Raw genomic sequence first — 16,795 nt, forward strand, 5'->3', positions numbered from 1 at the left:
AAATGGCTAAACAAGGGTTGGTATATTGAAACTGCTCTCAAGAAAGCAAAACTATTGCCTTTAGTCTGGAATGAATGGTAAGTCCTCAAGTGTTAACAGTCTTGTTAGCAACCCAAGACTGCCCTTTCCTGATTGTGCTATAGGCCAGAAAGCACAGGATAAAGATTCAGAAGGGGGCAACATCACTAAAAGTGATAGAACAGGGCACACAAAGAATCAGTTCTTCCACTGAAACAACCTTAAACTGGCAATGAATGACAGAACCCATTGTTTTGGAACTCTAGACTATAATCCAAAACTTGCAGCAACTTACAGGGGACTATGTAATGCAGAAAAGGGCAGCAAAAATTTGGTAAGAGAGCACTGAAGCACTTTTGCTTATCCTCCTACCATCCCCCATTCTCCAGTGGCTGAGGAGAGAGTGGCCCACATTCCTGGTGTGGCTTGCTGGTGCCAGGGGATAATGACCTTGTTCTTTACAATATTGTGTTTGTATATTTTCATCTGTTTCACACTAAGGGACTAGCACAGAGGTTGACCCCTGGCTGGAGAGGCTTTCCAGGCTGTGGCTGCCTCTGTTGAAAGATTTCAAGACATACACTTCTCATGCTCACTTGGGACAAGGGACTGTGAACAGGACAAATACCAAAGAGATCCAATAGCACAGGAAGGAGGAAGCTAAAAAGGAAGTTTCTTTGGGGAATAAGGATTCATAAGGCTACCATGCATACCAGGGAAGTCACACTATAACACACATGCCCAGGACCAGATGCATGATCATAAAAAAACCTCAGAGGACCATAGGCTTGTATTTCTGGAGGATTTGTGGTCTTCATACAAACAGGAGGAGAAGGCTGAGACAGAAGAGTTGATGACCTAGCACAGTCTCAAGTGAGTACTCCAGCTCTGAGTCAAGCTGCAAAAAGCAGGAAATTAGAACTGCTTTTTCTTCTTGACTCCAGGTGTTTAAGGAAATCTGTCAGGTTATTGGTTGACCAATGAGATAAAATGTTCGAACAGAGACTTCAAAGCGACCATATATGACAAGAATAGTCTTGCAAAAATAGTTGGAAAAAGTCAGTAAACAAATGTACAACCGCAGCCCTCAGCAATCAACAGCAGCAAACCCTGGGGAAAGAAGAGAATCTGATTTCTAGAGTTACCACATTATAATATTGAAAATGCCAAGTTTTCAACAAAAAAATTACAAGGCCTACAAAGAAACAGGAACATATGACCTATTCACAGGAAAAAATAATTTGGCAGAAAACATACCAAAGGAAGCCAAGACATTAAACTTACTAGACAAAGACTGTCTAGTAAAATTGTCTTAAGATTCAGGAGGTCTGGGTTCAAGTCCTGGCTTTGCCACTAATTCCCTACATGAGAAAGCAAGTCATTTCCATTTTCTGGCCTCATGTTTCCTTAGTATTTATAGAGTATGGAGGTACGCTGACCAATGGCCACAAGCTGAGTCCTTGGGAGATAATTTAGCCTACAGACGTATGGTGTTTGACTTTCACATACTGTGCTTCTTTAAAAATATGAATTACTGGTTAATATTTTTTTCAAAAGAGTTTTACATAAAAATCCAATTCCTCGCTTTTCTTGAAATACTAGAAGATCTGGCCCCTCTGGGCTTTCCTCTCCACTATGCCCCATTTTAATGATGAGAACCATCCAAGTCACTTTTGCTGTCTTTAGATGGGGCATGGATTTCCCAGTTGGACACAGGCACCCACTTATCCCTTGTCTCAATTTGTTTCACTCACTTAATTGGTCCCTGTAAGCATTTAAGTTGGCCACTCTTGGCTAAGATGGATCTTTCCAATTCTAAATCTACAGTGAGTCGAGGGTTTCATAAAGGTGAAAAGTTTTCCCAAGTATCTTTTTCTTGCAGCCAAAGAGAGACAACATATACATAAAAGCCAGGTCATATTCTGTAACAGTGGGCTTTCCTTTGAAATGGAGAAGTTGGCTTTCCATGATATCTAGTCTGTAGAAAGGCAAGAAATGACGGTAATGATTGGCTTAGGTCATCCTTTCATCTCCCTACTTCCAAACAGGCCAGAAACCAGAGGAATAAAGAATTTGAAAGAACAAAGTATATATCCAGCTCCTGATGACACCTAAGCAAGCTCTTTACTTTCTGTCCAAACCTATGCCTTGTCACACAGGCCTCACCTCCAATCAATAACAAGTTGTCATGTGGCCTGTCCACAATCTACCCTTAAGTAGGCAGCAAGCTCTCCTCAGGTCATGGTCCAAAGTCAGAAAAAATAGGTTCCTTTTATGCACAGTGACAAAGGAAAAGAGCCTGAAAAAGTTGGATTTCCTACTTAGAGACACAATCATATCCTAGCAGTCTACCCTTAGCTCCTAGTGGGGAAACCGGCCCGGGGAAACCGGCCCTAGAAAACAGCTGACAATGTCAACAACTAGATATGAGGATTGATGTTGAGCAAGTTTAATTTATTTAACCTTACCAACTACTGGGAAGGTATATCAGCTCCTACACTGCTCTTGTGATGCCATGTCCCCAGTACAAAAAGGAAAGAACCTGAGAAAACACACACACACACACACACACACACACACACACACACACACACAAGAATGAAATTCTAAACAACAGAGGAGGCAGATGTGACTAGGTCGAAGACACATATACCTGGTAAGTTCTTGTACAATGGCCAAAATGGCATCATAATTCCTATTTACAAGTATCCAGCATATCACAGGTAATAAAGCATTTTTACAAGCCCCAATTGTTCCCATTTCACAAGGAAGAAAACTGATATTTGAAGATGCATAGGAAGCTGCTCAAGTTGCATATCTAATAACAAAACTGAGGCAAGAATCTAAGTTTCCCAGAAGACGCATAGGAAGCTGCTCAAGTTGCATTTCTAGTAATAGAACTGAGGCAAGAATCTGGGTTTCCCGGACTGCAGGTTGGGTTTTAATGTGTAACAGGTAGGACTAACTTGAACAGAACCACACTAAGCACTCTTGATTACACATCCTAGGGCTCAAATGTCAGTAGTGAGACTCCAAGGTAGGGAATGAAGATACTCCACTTTGTGAGTTACCAATTTGGTCAAATGATCTTATTTAACTAGCCTGGAGCCTGGGTGTTACTGTTTTTGTTTGTTTGTTTGAGTTCTTGTTGTTTTTTTGTTTTTTATTCTACTGAAGTGATTTTTGTGGTATAGCCAGGGTTGAGAACCACTTGGGCTAGACTCTATATCAAAGTGGCTGCTGGGGCTGTGTTCCTGTAGTAACACTCCTCCTGGCCTTGGACTTAGGAGCATTAATGCCTGCTCATTGACAATCGTAAGTCTAGTTCTGTCATTTGGTTCCCTGAGCCATCCTGGCTTGCTCAATCATTTCCCTTCGTCCTTGGATTTATTATTTCTTATAAAAGTGGCATTTCCCTGAAAATGAAATGCATTTGGATTTAGGTGACATCATCATTGGGTACAGTTTAATCCTTCTTTTAAAGAGTGAAGTCTGTAAGCACAAGACACTCCAGCTATATGCGTACAGAGTCTCACATTAGTCCTGAAGGTCTGACTACCCCTGGGACTGATTCATCAACCAGCAAAGATGAGCTGGGAAACAGATGGCATTTTCAGACTCTGACAGAAGAGAAGAAAAGATTGAATATTTCTTTAGGAGATTTTCATTTTAGAAGGGTATGAGAGGTCACATTTTCCATTCCTCCGCTTCTAGGCAGTGCCCTCACCTAAACTGTCCCAACCAGGTAACAATGCTTTCTAGAGTTTTAGCCTTGAGGAAGGAGGTCTCTATCAACCTCGAGGGGAGCCTTGATACATGGACCTTCTTGGAGCTGATAAAGTGGTAGTGATTATTATAATTATGATGATACTCATAAAATAAGTTACCATTTGCTAAGTTCCTAACATCTGTCTAGCACTGTGCTAGATATCTTACTGGCATACATGATCTAATTCCTTATAAAAAGTCAGTTATCCCTATTTTTCAGATGAGGAAATCAGAGCTCAGGGAACTTAAAAATCTTACCAAAAGCTATACAGCTAGAAGGTAGTAAAACTGTATCTCAAGTTTTCTAACTCCAAATGCCCTCCTCCTTCCTTTATGTCACATTGCCATAATTCTAATCTTGAGGCCCCTTCAACCTCTAGGAACCCTCGCTAGCCCTTCTGACCTTTTGTTTGGGGTCTGGAAGACTTCAGCCTAATTTTACAGGAGAAATTAACAAAATGTGATAGGCTGTAGTAAGGATGGCATAACATACCCTCATGTGGCTTCACAAAGCAGTTTTCATATGTTTTACCTCATTCACTGTGACATCCTCTGGCATTAAAGAACTGTCAAGACCATTGTGCAGATGAGAAAAATCAGAGCTCAAAATAGTCAAATAACTGATTCTAGCTCACGATTCCAAGAAAGAATAAGAGCTGAGAAACCTAACCAATGTTCTTCCCCCATAGCACTGTGAGGTCATAAGCACATTGGGATCAGTTCCTTTATTGTGACTCAGAAAAAGCAACAACTGCTGAGAGTTTCCTCCCAAGAGCCTCTCTGTTAAGGGCCAAGTTCTTCATGGTACAGTATCAAAGAGGCAAAAGGCTTACAAGACCTTGCAGGCTGCTTGCTTCCCACCCCCAGCACATTTAGATCTCAACCACTTTTTTACTCTTGAAAAAAGTAAAATCTGGTATCAGTAAACTCTAGCCCCTGGGGGGCAGGGAGCTTACACTCTTACATTAACATCTGAATACAGTCCAGTGACAATACACAGGGGTATGAGAGGCAAAGAAGTAGACAGGAAGGAGAGGAGGAGAAAGAACAGATGAGAGAGAGGAGGAGATGGGAGAAACTACAAGAAGAAAGGATTAAAAAAAGATGGGAAAAAGAAAGCAGAAAAAAGAGAGATAGGAAAGACAAAAGTTCACAGCAATAGAGGGTTAAAAAGTTATTCAAAAACCCACAAGGCCAACCCCAAAAGAGGAAACCAAGACCAACACAAGGTAAGTGATTAGTACAAAGGTGGGAGGTGGGGATGTTAAACAAGAGACAAAGGAAACTCTAAAAATTAAAAGGGCACAGATTAAAGGAAGTCCAGGTTCTCCGTATGAAACAATTTTTAAAAAGGAAAAAAATATGAGACAGCCACCAGGAGAGAAATTAAGAGGAGAACAGAGGCTGGTGAAGGGGAAGCCAGGTACAGGCAGCAAAGGAAAGAGTAGAGGAGAGTGAAGACTGACACTCACCCTCACAAAGCTGGCAGGAAACCATCCCTCCTCATCGTCGATCTGGCCCCACCACCAATCCTTGTTGGAAGCATCCAAGACTTTGATGACGTCGCCAGCCTTAAATGCCAACTCCCGGTTGGCCATGGTGACGTGATCCCATACTGCCTCAGCACTAACGATGGAATCTCCAGTGATCAGCTTAGGAGACAAAATGAGAATGTGTTCAGTCCACACAGCTACTTGTTTACCCCTTCCCCCACCCACAGTTTTACTACTTATAGAAAAACTCATATACTCAAGTGGTGACAGAGGTGAGGGGGAGGGCACTGGAACACGAGTTCCATTGGATCACAAGACAAACAATACTGCCAACTCTCTGTTAGCCAGTGCATGGAATGACCCAGAATATGAATATGTACTACATATACATCATGCTTTTTATCCCTACTCATGAACTCCTCCTACAGAGAACAAAGAAAGCTCCAGTCCATCTGTCCTTGGTGCTTCAAGGCAGCTCTTGGTCTGGAATGGGTGGAGAGGCTGAAATCAATGGCTAAAATGAGACTCAAGCTTATTTGCTTTCAATTCCCTGTGCGCCTGCCCTTTCCCCCTCCTCCCTGGAACTGACCAATTGAGAGTTGGTGGTACATTATTTAACCCCACCATGCCCCTCCCCCTGGGGTAACAGAGCATAACATTCCTCACACATAATGGACCCCAGTCCTGCAGCCTCCTGCTCTCACTCACACATGATGCCATCCAGAGAGGTCATGGGTAGAAAAGAATATGGCTTTCTGTGATGCCTTGCACCAAGAAACTCAACTTTAATACAGATTCTCTCAGCAATTTGCATAACCATCCTGGGAGATACAGTAGGGGGAGACGTCTGGGTTGACTTCTGCATTTGATGGATGGCAAAACTGAACAAGGAAGAAGTGAACAGATGAGCTAGAGATCACCCAGCAAGAAAGGACCTGTGCATGGAATGAACCCTAACCCTGCTCACTAGACTTCATGGCCAGCAGGACTGGGCTCCACACAAGAGCAGGCAGACATCTATCCCACTGACATACGAACAGTGGGATGCCAAACACACATTTATGAAACTCATCTAAGCACATTGACAGTGATGGGGTGGGGGGGTAGTCTGCCTCTCTCTCTACCATCCTGACCACTGTGTTATTTATTCTTTTTCCCTGAACTGTTCCAGCTTGTATGGGCCATCCGTCTTCTCAGCATTTGGGGTAATAGATTCCAGAATAGAGAACACATGGCCTGTCAGACAAAGAGACTCAAGTACTCTCTCTCCAGCACTGAATTTCTGAACAAGTCCTCTAGAAGTCAGCTTTTCCATCAGCCTACTTTCCTCAAGGCAATAATGGCTCCATAAGACCAAAACTAAAACAAACTTCAAGAAAACAGAGATAGTCTATGGCATATACATCCTCTCTCATATATCTGCCCTCCAACATGCTAGCCACAGAATAACCCTAGGGTCTCAAAATAAATGCACAATGCATATGAACACATATATATGAACACACACAAATACACACACACTGATATTTGACTTAAGTTAAGATGTTCTGTTCAGATCCGGCCTGATGTATCTGCCATGGCTCAGGATTCGTCTTTGTGCCTTCCACGGAAGGTAAGGCATAGGGAGAGCTCTTCATGATGGATATAGAAACAATTTCCAGCAGGAAATTTTACAACACTACCTTTCAAATACCTCACGCTTCACTCTTTGCAAACTGTTTTCACATCTACATCACTTGATCCTTATGGAATAAACTGGGCCTCACTATTACCATCCATTCATTCATTCATTAACTTATTTTTATTTTTATTTTTTTAGCTTAATTGATTTTTATTTATTTATTCATTTTGTTAATTTTTTTATTGTATTTTAGGTTTGGGGGTACATTTGAAAAACATGCAAGATTGTTGCATATGTACACATGTGGCAGTGTGATTTGCTGCCTTCCTCCCCTTCACCTATATCTGGCATTTCTCCCCATGATCTCTCTCCCCAACTCCCCACACCCCACTGTCCCCTCCTCTATTTCCCCCCAACAGACCCCAGTGTGTAGTGCTCCCCTCCCTGTGTCCATGTCTTCTCATTGTTCAACACCTGCCTATCAGTGAGAACATGCGGTGTTTGATTTTGTGTTCTTGTGTCAGTTTGCTGAGAATGATGGTTTCCAGGTTCATCCATGTCCCTACAAAGAACATGAACTCATCGTTTTTGAAGGCAGCATAATATTCCATGGTGTATATGTGCCACATTTTCCCTGTACAGTCTATCATCAATGGGCATTTAGGTTGGTTCCAGGTCTTTGCTATTGCAAACTGTGCTGCAATGAACATTCGTGTGCATGTGTCCTTATACTAGAACGGTTTATAATCCTTTGGATATATACCCAGTAATGGGATTGCTGGGCCAAATAGAATTTCTATTTCTAGGTCCTTGAGGAGTCACCACACTGTCTCCCACAATGGTTGAACTAATTTACACTCCCACCAACAGTGTAAAAGTGTTCCTATTTCTCCACATCCTCTCCTGCATCTGTTATATCCAGATTTTTTTAATGATCATCATTCTAACTGGCGTGAGGTGGTATCTCAATGTAGTTTTGATTTGCATTTCTCTAATGACCAGTGATGATGAGCATTTTTTCATATGTTTGTTGGCCTCATGTATGTCTTCTTTTGTAAAGTATCTGTTCATATCCTTTGCCCAATTTTGAATAGGCTTGTTTGTTTTTTTCTTGTAAATCTGTTTTAGTTCGTGATAAATTCTGGATATCAGCCCTTCGTCATATGGGTAAACTGCAAAAATTTTTTCCCATTCTGTTGGTTGCCGATTCACTCTAATGACTGTTTCTTTTGCTGTGCAGAAGCTATGGAGTTTGATCAGGTCCCATTTGTCTATTTTGGCTTTTGTTGTCAATGCTTTTGGTGTTTTGGTCATGAAGTCCTTGCCTATGCCTATGTCCTGAATGGTTTTGCCTAGATTTTCTTCTAGGGTTTTTATGGTGTTAGGTCTTATGTTTAAGTCTTTAATCCATCTGGAGTTAATTTTAGTGTAAGCTGTCAGGAAGGGGTCCAGTTTCTGCTTTCTGCACATGGCTAGCCAATTTTCCCAACACCATTTATTAAACAGGGAATCCTTTCCCCATTGCTTGTTTTTGTCAGGTTTGTCAAAGAGCAGATGGTTGTAGATATGTTGTGTTGCCTCCGAGGCCTCTGTTCTGTTCCATTGGGCTATATCTCTGTTTTGGTACCAGTACCATGCTGTTTTGATTACTGTAGCCTTGTAGTACAGTTTGAAGTCCGGTAGTGTGATGCTTCCCGCTTTGTTCTTTTTGCTTAGAATTGACTTGGCTATGCGGGCTCTCTCTTTTGGTTCCATATGAAGTTTAGGGGGTTTTTTCCAGTTCTGTGAAGAAGGTCATTGGTAGCTTGATGGGGATAGCGTTGAATCTGTAAATTATTTTGGGGAGTATGGCCATTTTCACGATATTGATTCTTCCTAACCATGAACATGGAAGGTTGCTCCATCTGTTTGTGTTCTCTCTTATTTCGTTGAGCAGTGGTTTTTAGTTCTCCTTGAAGAGGTCCTTTACGTTCCTTGTTAGTTGTATTCCTAGGTATTTTATTCTCTTTGTAGCAATTGTGAATGGCAGTTTGTTCTTGATTTGGCTCTCTTTAAGTCTGTTATTGGTGTATAGGAATGCTTGTGATTTTTGCACGTTGATTTTGTATCCTGAGACTTTACTGAAGTTGTTTATCAGTTTCAGGAGATTTTGTGCTGAGACGATGGGGTCTTCTACATATACAATCATGTCGTCTGCAAATAGAGACAATTTGACTTCCTCCTTTCCCATTCGAATACCCTTTCTTTTTCTTGCCTGATTGCTCTGGCTAGAACTTCCAGTACTATATTGAATAGGAGTGGTGAGAGAGGGCATCCTTGACTAGTGCCAGATTTCAAAGGGAATGCTTCCAGTTTTTGCCCATTCAGTATGATATTGGCTGCTGGTTTGGTGTAAATAGCTTTTATTATTTTGAGATACGTTCCATCAATACCTAGTTTACTGAGGGTTTTTAGCATAAAGGGCTGTTGAATTTTGTCAAAGGCCTTCTCTGCGTCGATTGACATAATCCGGTGGTTTTTGTCTTTGATTCTGTTTATGTGGTGAATTACACTTATAGACTTGCATATGTTGAACCAGCCTTGCATCCCTGGGATGAATCCTACTTGATCATAGTGGATAAACTTTTTGATGTGCTGTTGCAATCGGCTTGCCAGTATTTTATTGAAGATTTTTGCATCTATGTTCATCATGGATATTGGCCTGAAGTTTTCTTTTCTTGTTCAGTCTCTGCCGGGTTTTGGTATCAGGATGATGTTGGTCTCATAAAATGATTTGGAAAGGACTCCCTCTTTTTGGATTATTTGGAAGTTTCAGAAGTAATCGTACCAGCTCTTCTTTGTATGTCTGGTAGAATTTGGCTGTGAATCCATCTGGACCTGGGCTTTTTTTGGGTGGTAGGCTCTTAATTGCTGCCTCAACTTCAGACCTTGTTATTGGTCTATTCAGGGTTTTGGCTTCTTCCTGGTTTAGGCTTGGGAGGAGGCAAGTGTCCAGGAATTTATCCATTTCTTCCAGGTTTACTAGTTTATGTGCATAGAATTGTTTGTAATAATCTCTGATGATGGTTTGAATTTCTGTGGAATCTGTGGTGATATCCCCTTTATCGTTTTTTATTGCATCTATTTGATTATTCTCTCTTTTCTTTTTTGTTAATTTGGCTAGTGGTCTGTCTATTTTGTTGACCTTTTCGGAAAACCAGCTCCTGGATTTACTGATTTTTTTAAGGGTTTTTTTTGTGTCTCTATCTCCTTCAGTTCTGCTCTGATCTTAGTTATTTCTTGTCTTCTGCTAGGTTTTGAGTCTTTTTTGATCTTGCTCCTCCAGCTCTTTCAATTTTCATGATAGGGTGTCAATTTTAGATCTCTCCTTACTTCTCTTGTGGGCACTTATTGCTATATATTTTCCTCTAGAGACTGCTTTAAATGTGTCCCAGAGATTCTGGTATGTTGTGTCTTCGTTCTTGTTGGTTTTGAAGAACATCTTTATTTCTGCCTTCATTTCATTGTTTATCCAGTCAACATTCAAGATCCAGTTGTTCAGTTTCCATGAAGCTGTGCAGTTCTGAGTTAGTTTCTGAATTCTGAGTCCTAACTTCATTGCATTGTTGTCTGAGAGACTGTTATGATTTCTGTTCTTTTGCATTTGCTGAGGAGTGATTTACTTCCAATTATGTGGTCAGTTTTAGAGTAGGTGTGATGTGGTGCTGAGAAGAATGTATATTCTGTGGATTTGGGGTGGAGAGTTCTGTAAGTGTCTATTAGGTTTGCTTGGTCCAGGTCTGAGTTCAAGTCCTGGGTATCCTTGTTAATTTTCTGCCTGGTTGATCTGTCTAATATTGACAATGGGGTGTTAAAGTCTCCCACTATTATTATGTGGGAGTCTAAGTCTCTTTGTAAGTCATTAAGAACTTGCCTTAAATCTGGGTGCTCCTGTATTGGGTGCATATATATTTAGGATCGTTAGCTCGTCTTGTTGCATTGATCATTTTGCCATTATGTAATGTCCTTCTTTGTCTCTTTTGATCTTTGTTGCTTTAAAGTCTATTTTATCAGAGATGAGAATTGCGACTCCTGCTTTTTTTTGCTCTCCATTTGCTTGGTAAATCTTCCTCCATCCCTTTATTTTGAGCCTTTGTGTATCCTTGCATGTGAGGTAGGTTTCCTGGATGGAACCCTACAGCACACTGATGGGTTTTGGCTTTTTATCCAATTTGCCAGTCTCTGTCTTTTGATTGGGGCATTTAGTCCATTTACCTTTAGGGTTAATATTGTTTGGTGTGAATTTGATCCTGCCATTTTGATGCTAGCTGGCTGTTTTGCCCATCACTTGATGCAGATTCTTCATTGTGTTGATGCTCTTTACCATTTGGTATGTTTTTGGAGTGGCTGGTGCTGATTCTTCCTTTCTATGTGTAGTGCCTCTTTCAGGAGCTCTTGTAAGGCAGGCCTGGTGGTGACGAAATCTCTGGGTACTTGCTTGTTCACAAAGGATTTCATTTTTCTTTCACTTATGAAGGTTAGTTTGGCTGGATATGAAATTCTGGGTTGAAAGTTCTTTTTTTAAGGATGTTGAATATTGGCCCCCAGTCTCTTCTGGCCTGTAGGGTTTCTGCTGAGAGATCTGCTGTAAGTCTGATGGGCTTCCTTTTGTGGGTAACCCGACCTTTCTCTCTGGCTGCCCTTAGCATTTTTTCCTTCATTTCAACCCTGGTGAATCTGACGATTATGTGCCTTGAGGTTGCTCTTCTTGAGGAATATCTCTATGATGCTCTCTGTATTTCCTGTACTTGAATATTGGCCTGTCTTGCTAGGTTGGGGAAGTTTTCCTGGATAATATCCTGAAGAGTATTTTCCAGCTTGGATTCATTCTCTTCGTCACATTCAGGTACACCTATCAAACGTAGATTAGGTCTTTTCACATAGTCCCATATTTCTTGGAGGCTTTGTTCATTCCTTTTTGCCCTTTTTTCTCTAATCTTACCTTCTCATTTTATTTCATTGAGTTGATCTTCGACCTGTGATCCTTTCTTCTGCTTGGTCAATTCGGCTGTTGAAACTTGTGCATGCTTCGCGAAGTTCTCGTGTTGTGTTTTTCAGCTCCATCAATTCATTTATATTCCTCTCTAAGTTGGCCATTCTCATTAGCATTTCGTCAAATCTTTTTTCAAGGTTCTTGGTTTCTTTGCATTGGGTTAGAACATGTTCTTTTAGCTCACAGAAGTTTCTTATTAACCACCTTCTGAAGCCTGATTCTGTCAATTCATCATACTCATTCTCCATCCAGCCTTGTTCCCTTGCTGGTGAGGAGTTGTGATCCTGTGTAGGAGGATAGGTGTTCTGGTTTCGGGTGTTTTCATCCTTTTTGCACTGGTTTCTTCCCATCTTTGTGGATTTATCCACCTGTGGTCTTTGTAGTTGCTGTCTTTCAGATTGGGTCTCTGAGTGGACGTCTAGTTTGCTGATGATGAAGTTATTTCTGTTGCTTAATTTTCCTTCTAACAGTCTGGCCCCTCTGCTGTAGGACTACTCAGGTCCACTCCAGGCTCTGCTTGCCTGTGGTCACCTGCAGCAGCTGCAGAACAGTAAGCGTTGCTACCAGTTTCTTCTTCTGCTTTGTCTCAGCAGGATGCCTGCCAAATGTCAGTCTGATCTCTCCTTTATGAGGTGACTCTTTGGATATTTGGGAGTCAGGGAGCTACTTGAGGAGACAGTCTGTCCTTCATAGGAGCTCAAATGCTGAGCTGTGAGCTCCGTTGTTCATTCAGAGGTGCTGGGCAGGTACGTTTAAGTCTGCTGCAGCTGAACTCATAAATCTCTTTTTTTTCCCCAGGTGCTCTGTCCCAGGGAGTTAAGGCTTTATTTAGGAATTTCCGTTATGCTGCTGCCTTTTTTTCAGAGCTGCCCTGCCCAGCAAGGAGGCAGGCTAGTCACTGTCTTCCTAGAGAGGCTTTGCTAAGCTGCTGTGGGCTCTGCCCAGCTGCCGTGTGAACTTCCCTGCAGTCCTATTTATATGGGTGTGGTTAGAACTGCCTCAGCAATAGTGGCCCACCTCTGTAATGGTGGACTCTCTCTGTAATGGTGGGTTGCCTCGGCAACGGTGGGCTGCCTCAGCAAAGGCAGACTACCTCCGTAGTGGTGGAGTACCTCGGTAATGGCGGACGCCCATCCCCCACAGAGCTGGGCAGTCCCAGGTTCAGCTGTCCTTGCTGTGAAGCTCTCAACCCAGAGCATTTCCGATTGCTGTTTTTTTTTTTTTTTTTTTTTTTTTTGGTGGGGGTGGGACCAGCCGAGCCTGATCACCTGGCTCCCTGCCTCAGAGCCTTTTTTTTTTTTCTTTTAGTTGAAAGGTCGACTCTCTCACCTGCTGAAAAGGCACTGGGATCTGTGTGCTTTCCCGTGAGGTGACCCACTGAGCTGGCTGATACTGCAGCGCTGAGATTCGTGGCACCTTTTTTTGCCCGGGAATCTCCTGGCCTGGCTCCCTGTTTCAGTCCCCTTTTTTAATCAGATGAATGGGCAACTGTGGCTTCCTGGACCTCCACTCACCAGACCCAGACCAGTGTGTTTTGTAGGGAGAACCGCTGCACCAGGGCACCGGCAAAACAGCCGTGCTGGTGACCCGTGGGGCTCCTCTGCCTGGGATTCTCCTGGTCTGTGGGCAATAAAAATCCATCTGGAAATGCAGCGTCCACTCACCCTCTGCACTTTCACCAGGAGCTGCAATCCTGAGCTGCTCCTAAGCAGCCATCTTGGATCTTCCCTATTTTTATTTTTTAAGACAGAATCTAGCTCTGTTGCCCAGGCTGGAGTGCAGTGGCACAATCTTTGCTCACTGCAACCTCCACCTCCTGGGTTCAAGCAATTCTGGTGCATCAACCTCCCAAGTAGCTGGGACTACAGGCACATGCCACCACTCCCAGCTAATTTTTGTATTCTTAGTAAAGTTCGGGCTTTCTCCATGTTGGCCAGTTTGGTCTCAAACTCCTGACCTCAAGTGATCCACCCGCCTCAGGCTCCCAAAATGCTGGGATTACAGGTTTGAGCAACTGTGCCTGGCCAATTACCTATATTTTAAAGATGAGGAAACTGAGGCTCAGAAAGGTGACCTGGTCCTTCAGCCAATAAGACAAGTAATACATTATGAAGCTGAGTCTTCTAACTTCGTGTGCTCTTATGCTTATCAAACTGTACTACCAATGTCTACTCATTATCTATACTGAACTCCATCTATGATGTCATAAGCCAGTTGGCTCCTGTTCTTAAAGAACCCTAAAGAAGGAGATTTAGACAGCCACTGTTAATCATAGGTGACCCTGACACTGAGGACATTCATTTTTGTTGAACTTGCTTTCTTCCAATTGTACTAAAAGTCATTTATCCTTGTTTTGGCCTCAGTGAAGAAAAAGAATAGCTGGTCACTGGCCTACTAAAGTACATTTTTATAGAGAAGTCTCACTTCTTCTGGAAAAGATGGGTCCCAAGTGGGCATTGTTAGAACTCAATAAGCACATACAGCCCCAACCCAGAGCAACATTAAGACCTGTGGTTTAAAGCTATATCCATAGCTTTTTATCAAGGGTCAAAGAGTATCTCAGCATCAATTACCAACCTTCTGCTCAGGACACTATCTGTGGTGCTCTCTGAGGTTCCCCCAGGCCCAGGTCAGGCTGATTTCACTGTCTATACTTTTTGACTTTGCAGTCTTCTTTTTAGGAACTCCATGCTTGGCTTTTCCCAGAAGCAGTTAGCTGACTTTTGTCCCCCCTTTAGTCCAGCTGCTATACCTGGGCCCTCAGGTCACAGGGCTCACCTATACCCTGGACAAAGCCAATCCAGGACCCAGTGGTCACAAAAACAACTAACCAACTTGCAAGCCTGTTGTCAGGGCCTACTTAGAATCAATGACTGTCAGAATTGAACAGAATTTTAAAGATCATCACCTTTATGCTCTCATTATATAGATCAGGTTTAAACCTGATTGTTACCTGTGTTGAAAAAAAGTAACTTGCCTACAGTCATCAAATGGTCAGCCTCCTAGACCAGTGATTTTTTTTCTAACATAATACCATAGAGAGAGAAGATAGGAATAATCTGAAATTAAGACCTTGTTCTACTACTAGCTAAAGGTGTAATGATAATTCCAATGTTAGCTAATACAGAGCACTTATTATATGTCAGGCACTATTCTAAACATGTTATATACATTAACTCATTTAAGCCTCGCAGCAGTCCTTTAAGAAAAAACTATTATTATTCCTGTCTTACAGATGAGGAAGCTGAAGCTCAAAAAGTTAAATAATTTGCCCAAGTTCACATAGCCAATAACTACTGATGCCATTATTCCAATACAGGAACAGTCTGACTCTAGAGATTCTGCTCTTAACTTATAAACTATGCTGCCTCTGATCTCAGTTCCTTCACCTATAAAATGGGGATAATTCTACTATATCATCTGCTTTGTAAGCTATACAACACTGAACTGAGAGCTGACACATATGTGCATGGAGGTGACAGGAATGCTAATCCAGAAGGGGCTAACAGCTGTGTGGGGCTCCCATGTTCTCTCCTCACAAACACAAGCAGGAGCAAAGGGATGTTCCTCCCTCATCTCGTGAGTTGTTTTTAAAATGTTAACTAAACTTAACCTGGAAATTGGTTCCAAATCTTTCATTTGTGTACAGAATTAACTTTTAACTTGCTACAATTTTTTTCACTTAAATGTACTTTGCTCTGCTCATCCATCTTCCATCCAACATTCATTCATTGAGCTCCTACTGTGTGCAGGGATCTGCACACTGTGATTCACCTTTAGTTCTTATCTGAAGAACAAAGGGTTTCCAGGTACAAACAATGCATGTCTTTCCAGCAGAATGCAAAGGTGGTTATGGGCAGGCAAACCTACCTTCAATTCTGGGCTTTACTACTTTAGAAAGTAGCAATGACAATAGGACATGAAAAATAAAAAAGGAGTCAGAGAGACAAATTGAAATGTAATTATCAGCATGTAATTAGGATATCTAGGAGTACAATTTCACAAAAGCCAAAGACAAGTTTCTAACTATACAATCTTGGGCCTCAGTTTTTTCATCTGCAAAATGGGGTAATAATGCTTGCCTCACAGGCAGAGTTACAGAGAGCGTGAACTGAGATGCTGGATGTAGAGTGCCTGGCATGTTCTGGCCTAGTACAAGACTTCAGAGAAAGGAGGGATTATACAGGGGTATTGGGCTCTGGAAAGGTTTTGTGAGGCAATGAAGATAGCCCTTAAAGAATGGATGGGATTGTACCAGATGGAAAGGGAGGGGCATTTGAGGCAGAGAAATGAGATTAAGCAAAGTCTCAGAGACAAAAACTCTGGGAAATATGATGGTAAACAAGTAGTGGAGTTTGGAGAGGGTAGGGTTGGGAAAGGGGAGTGTTGGAAGTTATGGCTAAAAAGGTGAGCAAAATCATGTTTGGAGGACCTTGAATCTAGTTTGAAGAAAAGAAGGTCAAAGTTGACTTTGGGGTACAAACGTCAATTAAAGCATAAGAGTAAGTTAGGAGGAAATGTTGGCTTGGCTTTGCAAAGAGATGACAAATTTTCTCTTTAAGCTGTTAAATATGGGAGGCCAGCAGGACATGCAGATGGGCGTAACACTCAAGAGCAATTAGGGTATATAGATATACAGGTTTGGGAATTAATGGCCCAGAAGAAATTGTGAAAATCAAAGACTTTGCCCTGGAAAAATGTGCTAAGAAGGCCAGAAACCTTGGGGAAATGAGATTTATGCTTAAAGATGGAATGTGAGGTAAGGAATAGAAAAAGAGCTACATAAAAAAAAAACTAAATGACACTGTTAGCACATCATTAGGATAACAAGGAGTATAATCTCTCAAAAGTCAAAAGACAAGA

At 41.9% G+C, this 16,795-nt stretch overlaps 1 protein-coding gene across 10 annotated transcripts in view; it reads right to left on the minus strand.

The window, feature by feature from the left end:
• ARHGEF9 (Cdc42 guanine nucleotide exchange factor 9) overlaps window positions 1-16,795 on the minus strand; it is a 174,482-nt gene that overhangs the window by 92,960 nt on the left and 64,727 nt on the right. For 9 of the 10 annotated variants that reach the window (XM_064367722.1, XM_064367720.1, XM_064367718.1 and 6 more), the window contains exon 2: window positions 5,259-5,438. The exons of the other annotated variant lie outside the window; for it this stretch is intronic. In XM_064367722.1, the coding sequence (XP_064223792.1) occupies window positions 5,259-5,438 (180 nt within the window). The remainder of the gene's footprint in view (window positions 1-5,258; window positions 5,439-16,795) is intronic. 10 annotated transcript variants of the gene reach the window in all.

This window comes from Aotus nancymaae, unplaced genomic scaffold, assembly GCF_030222135.1.
Source record: "Aotus nancymaae isolate 86718 unplaced genomic scaffold, 86718_ANA_hifiasm-v0.15.2.pri h1tg000073l, whole genome shotgun sequence".
NCBI lineage: Eukaryota > Metazoa > Chordata > Mammalia > Primates > Aotidae > Aotus > Aotus nancymaae.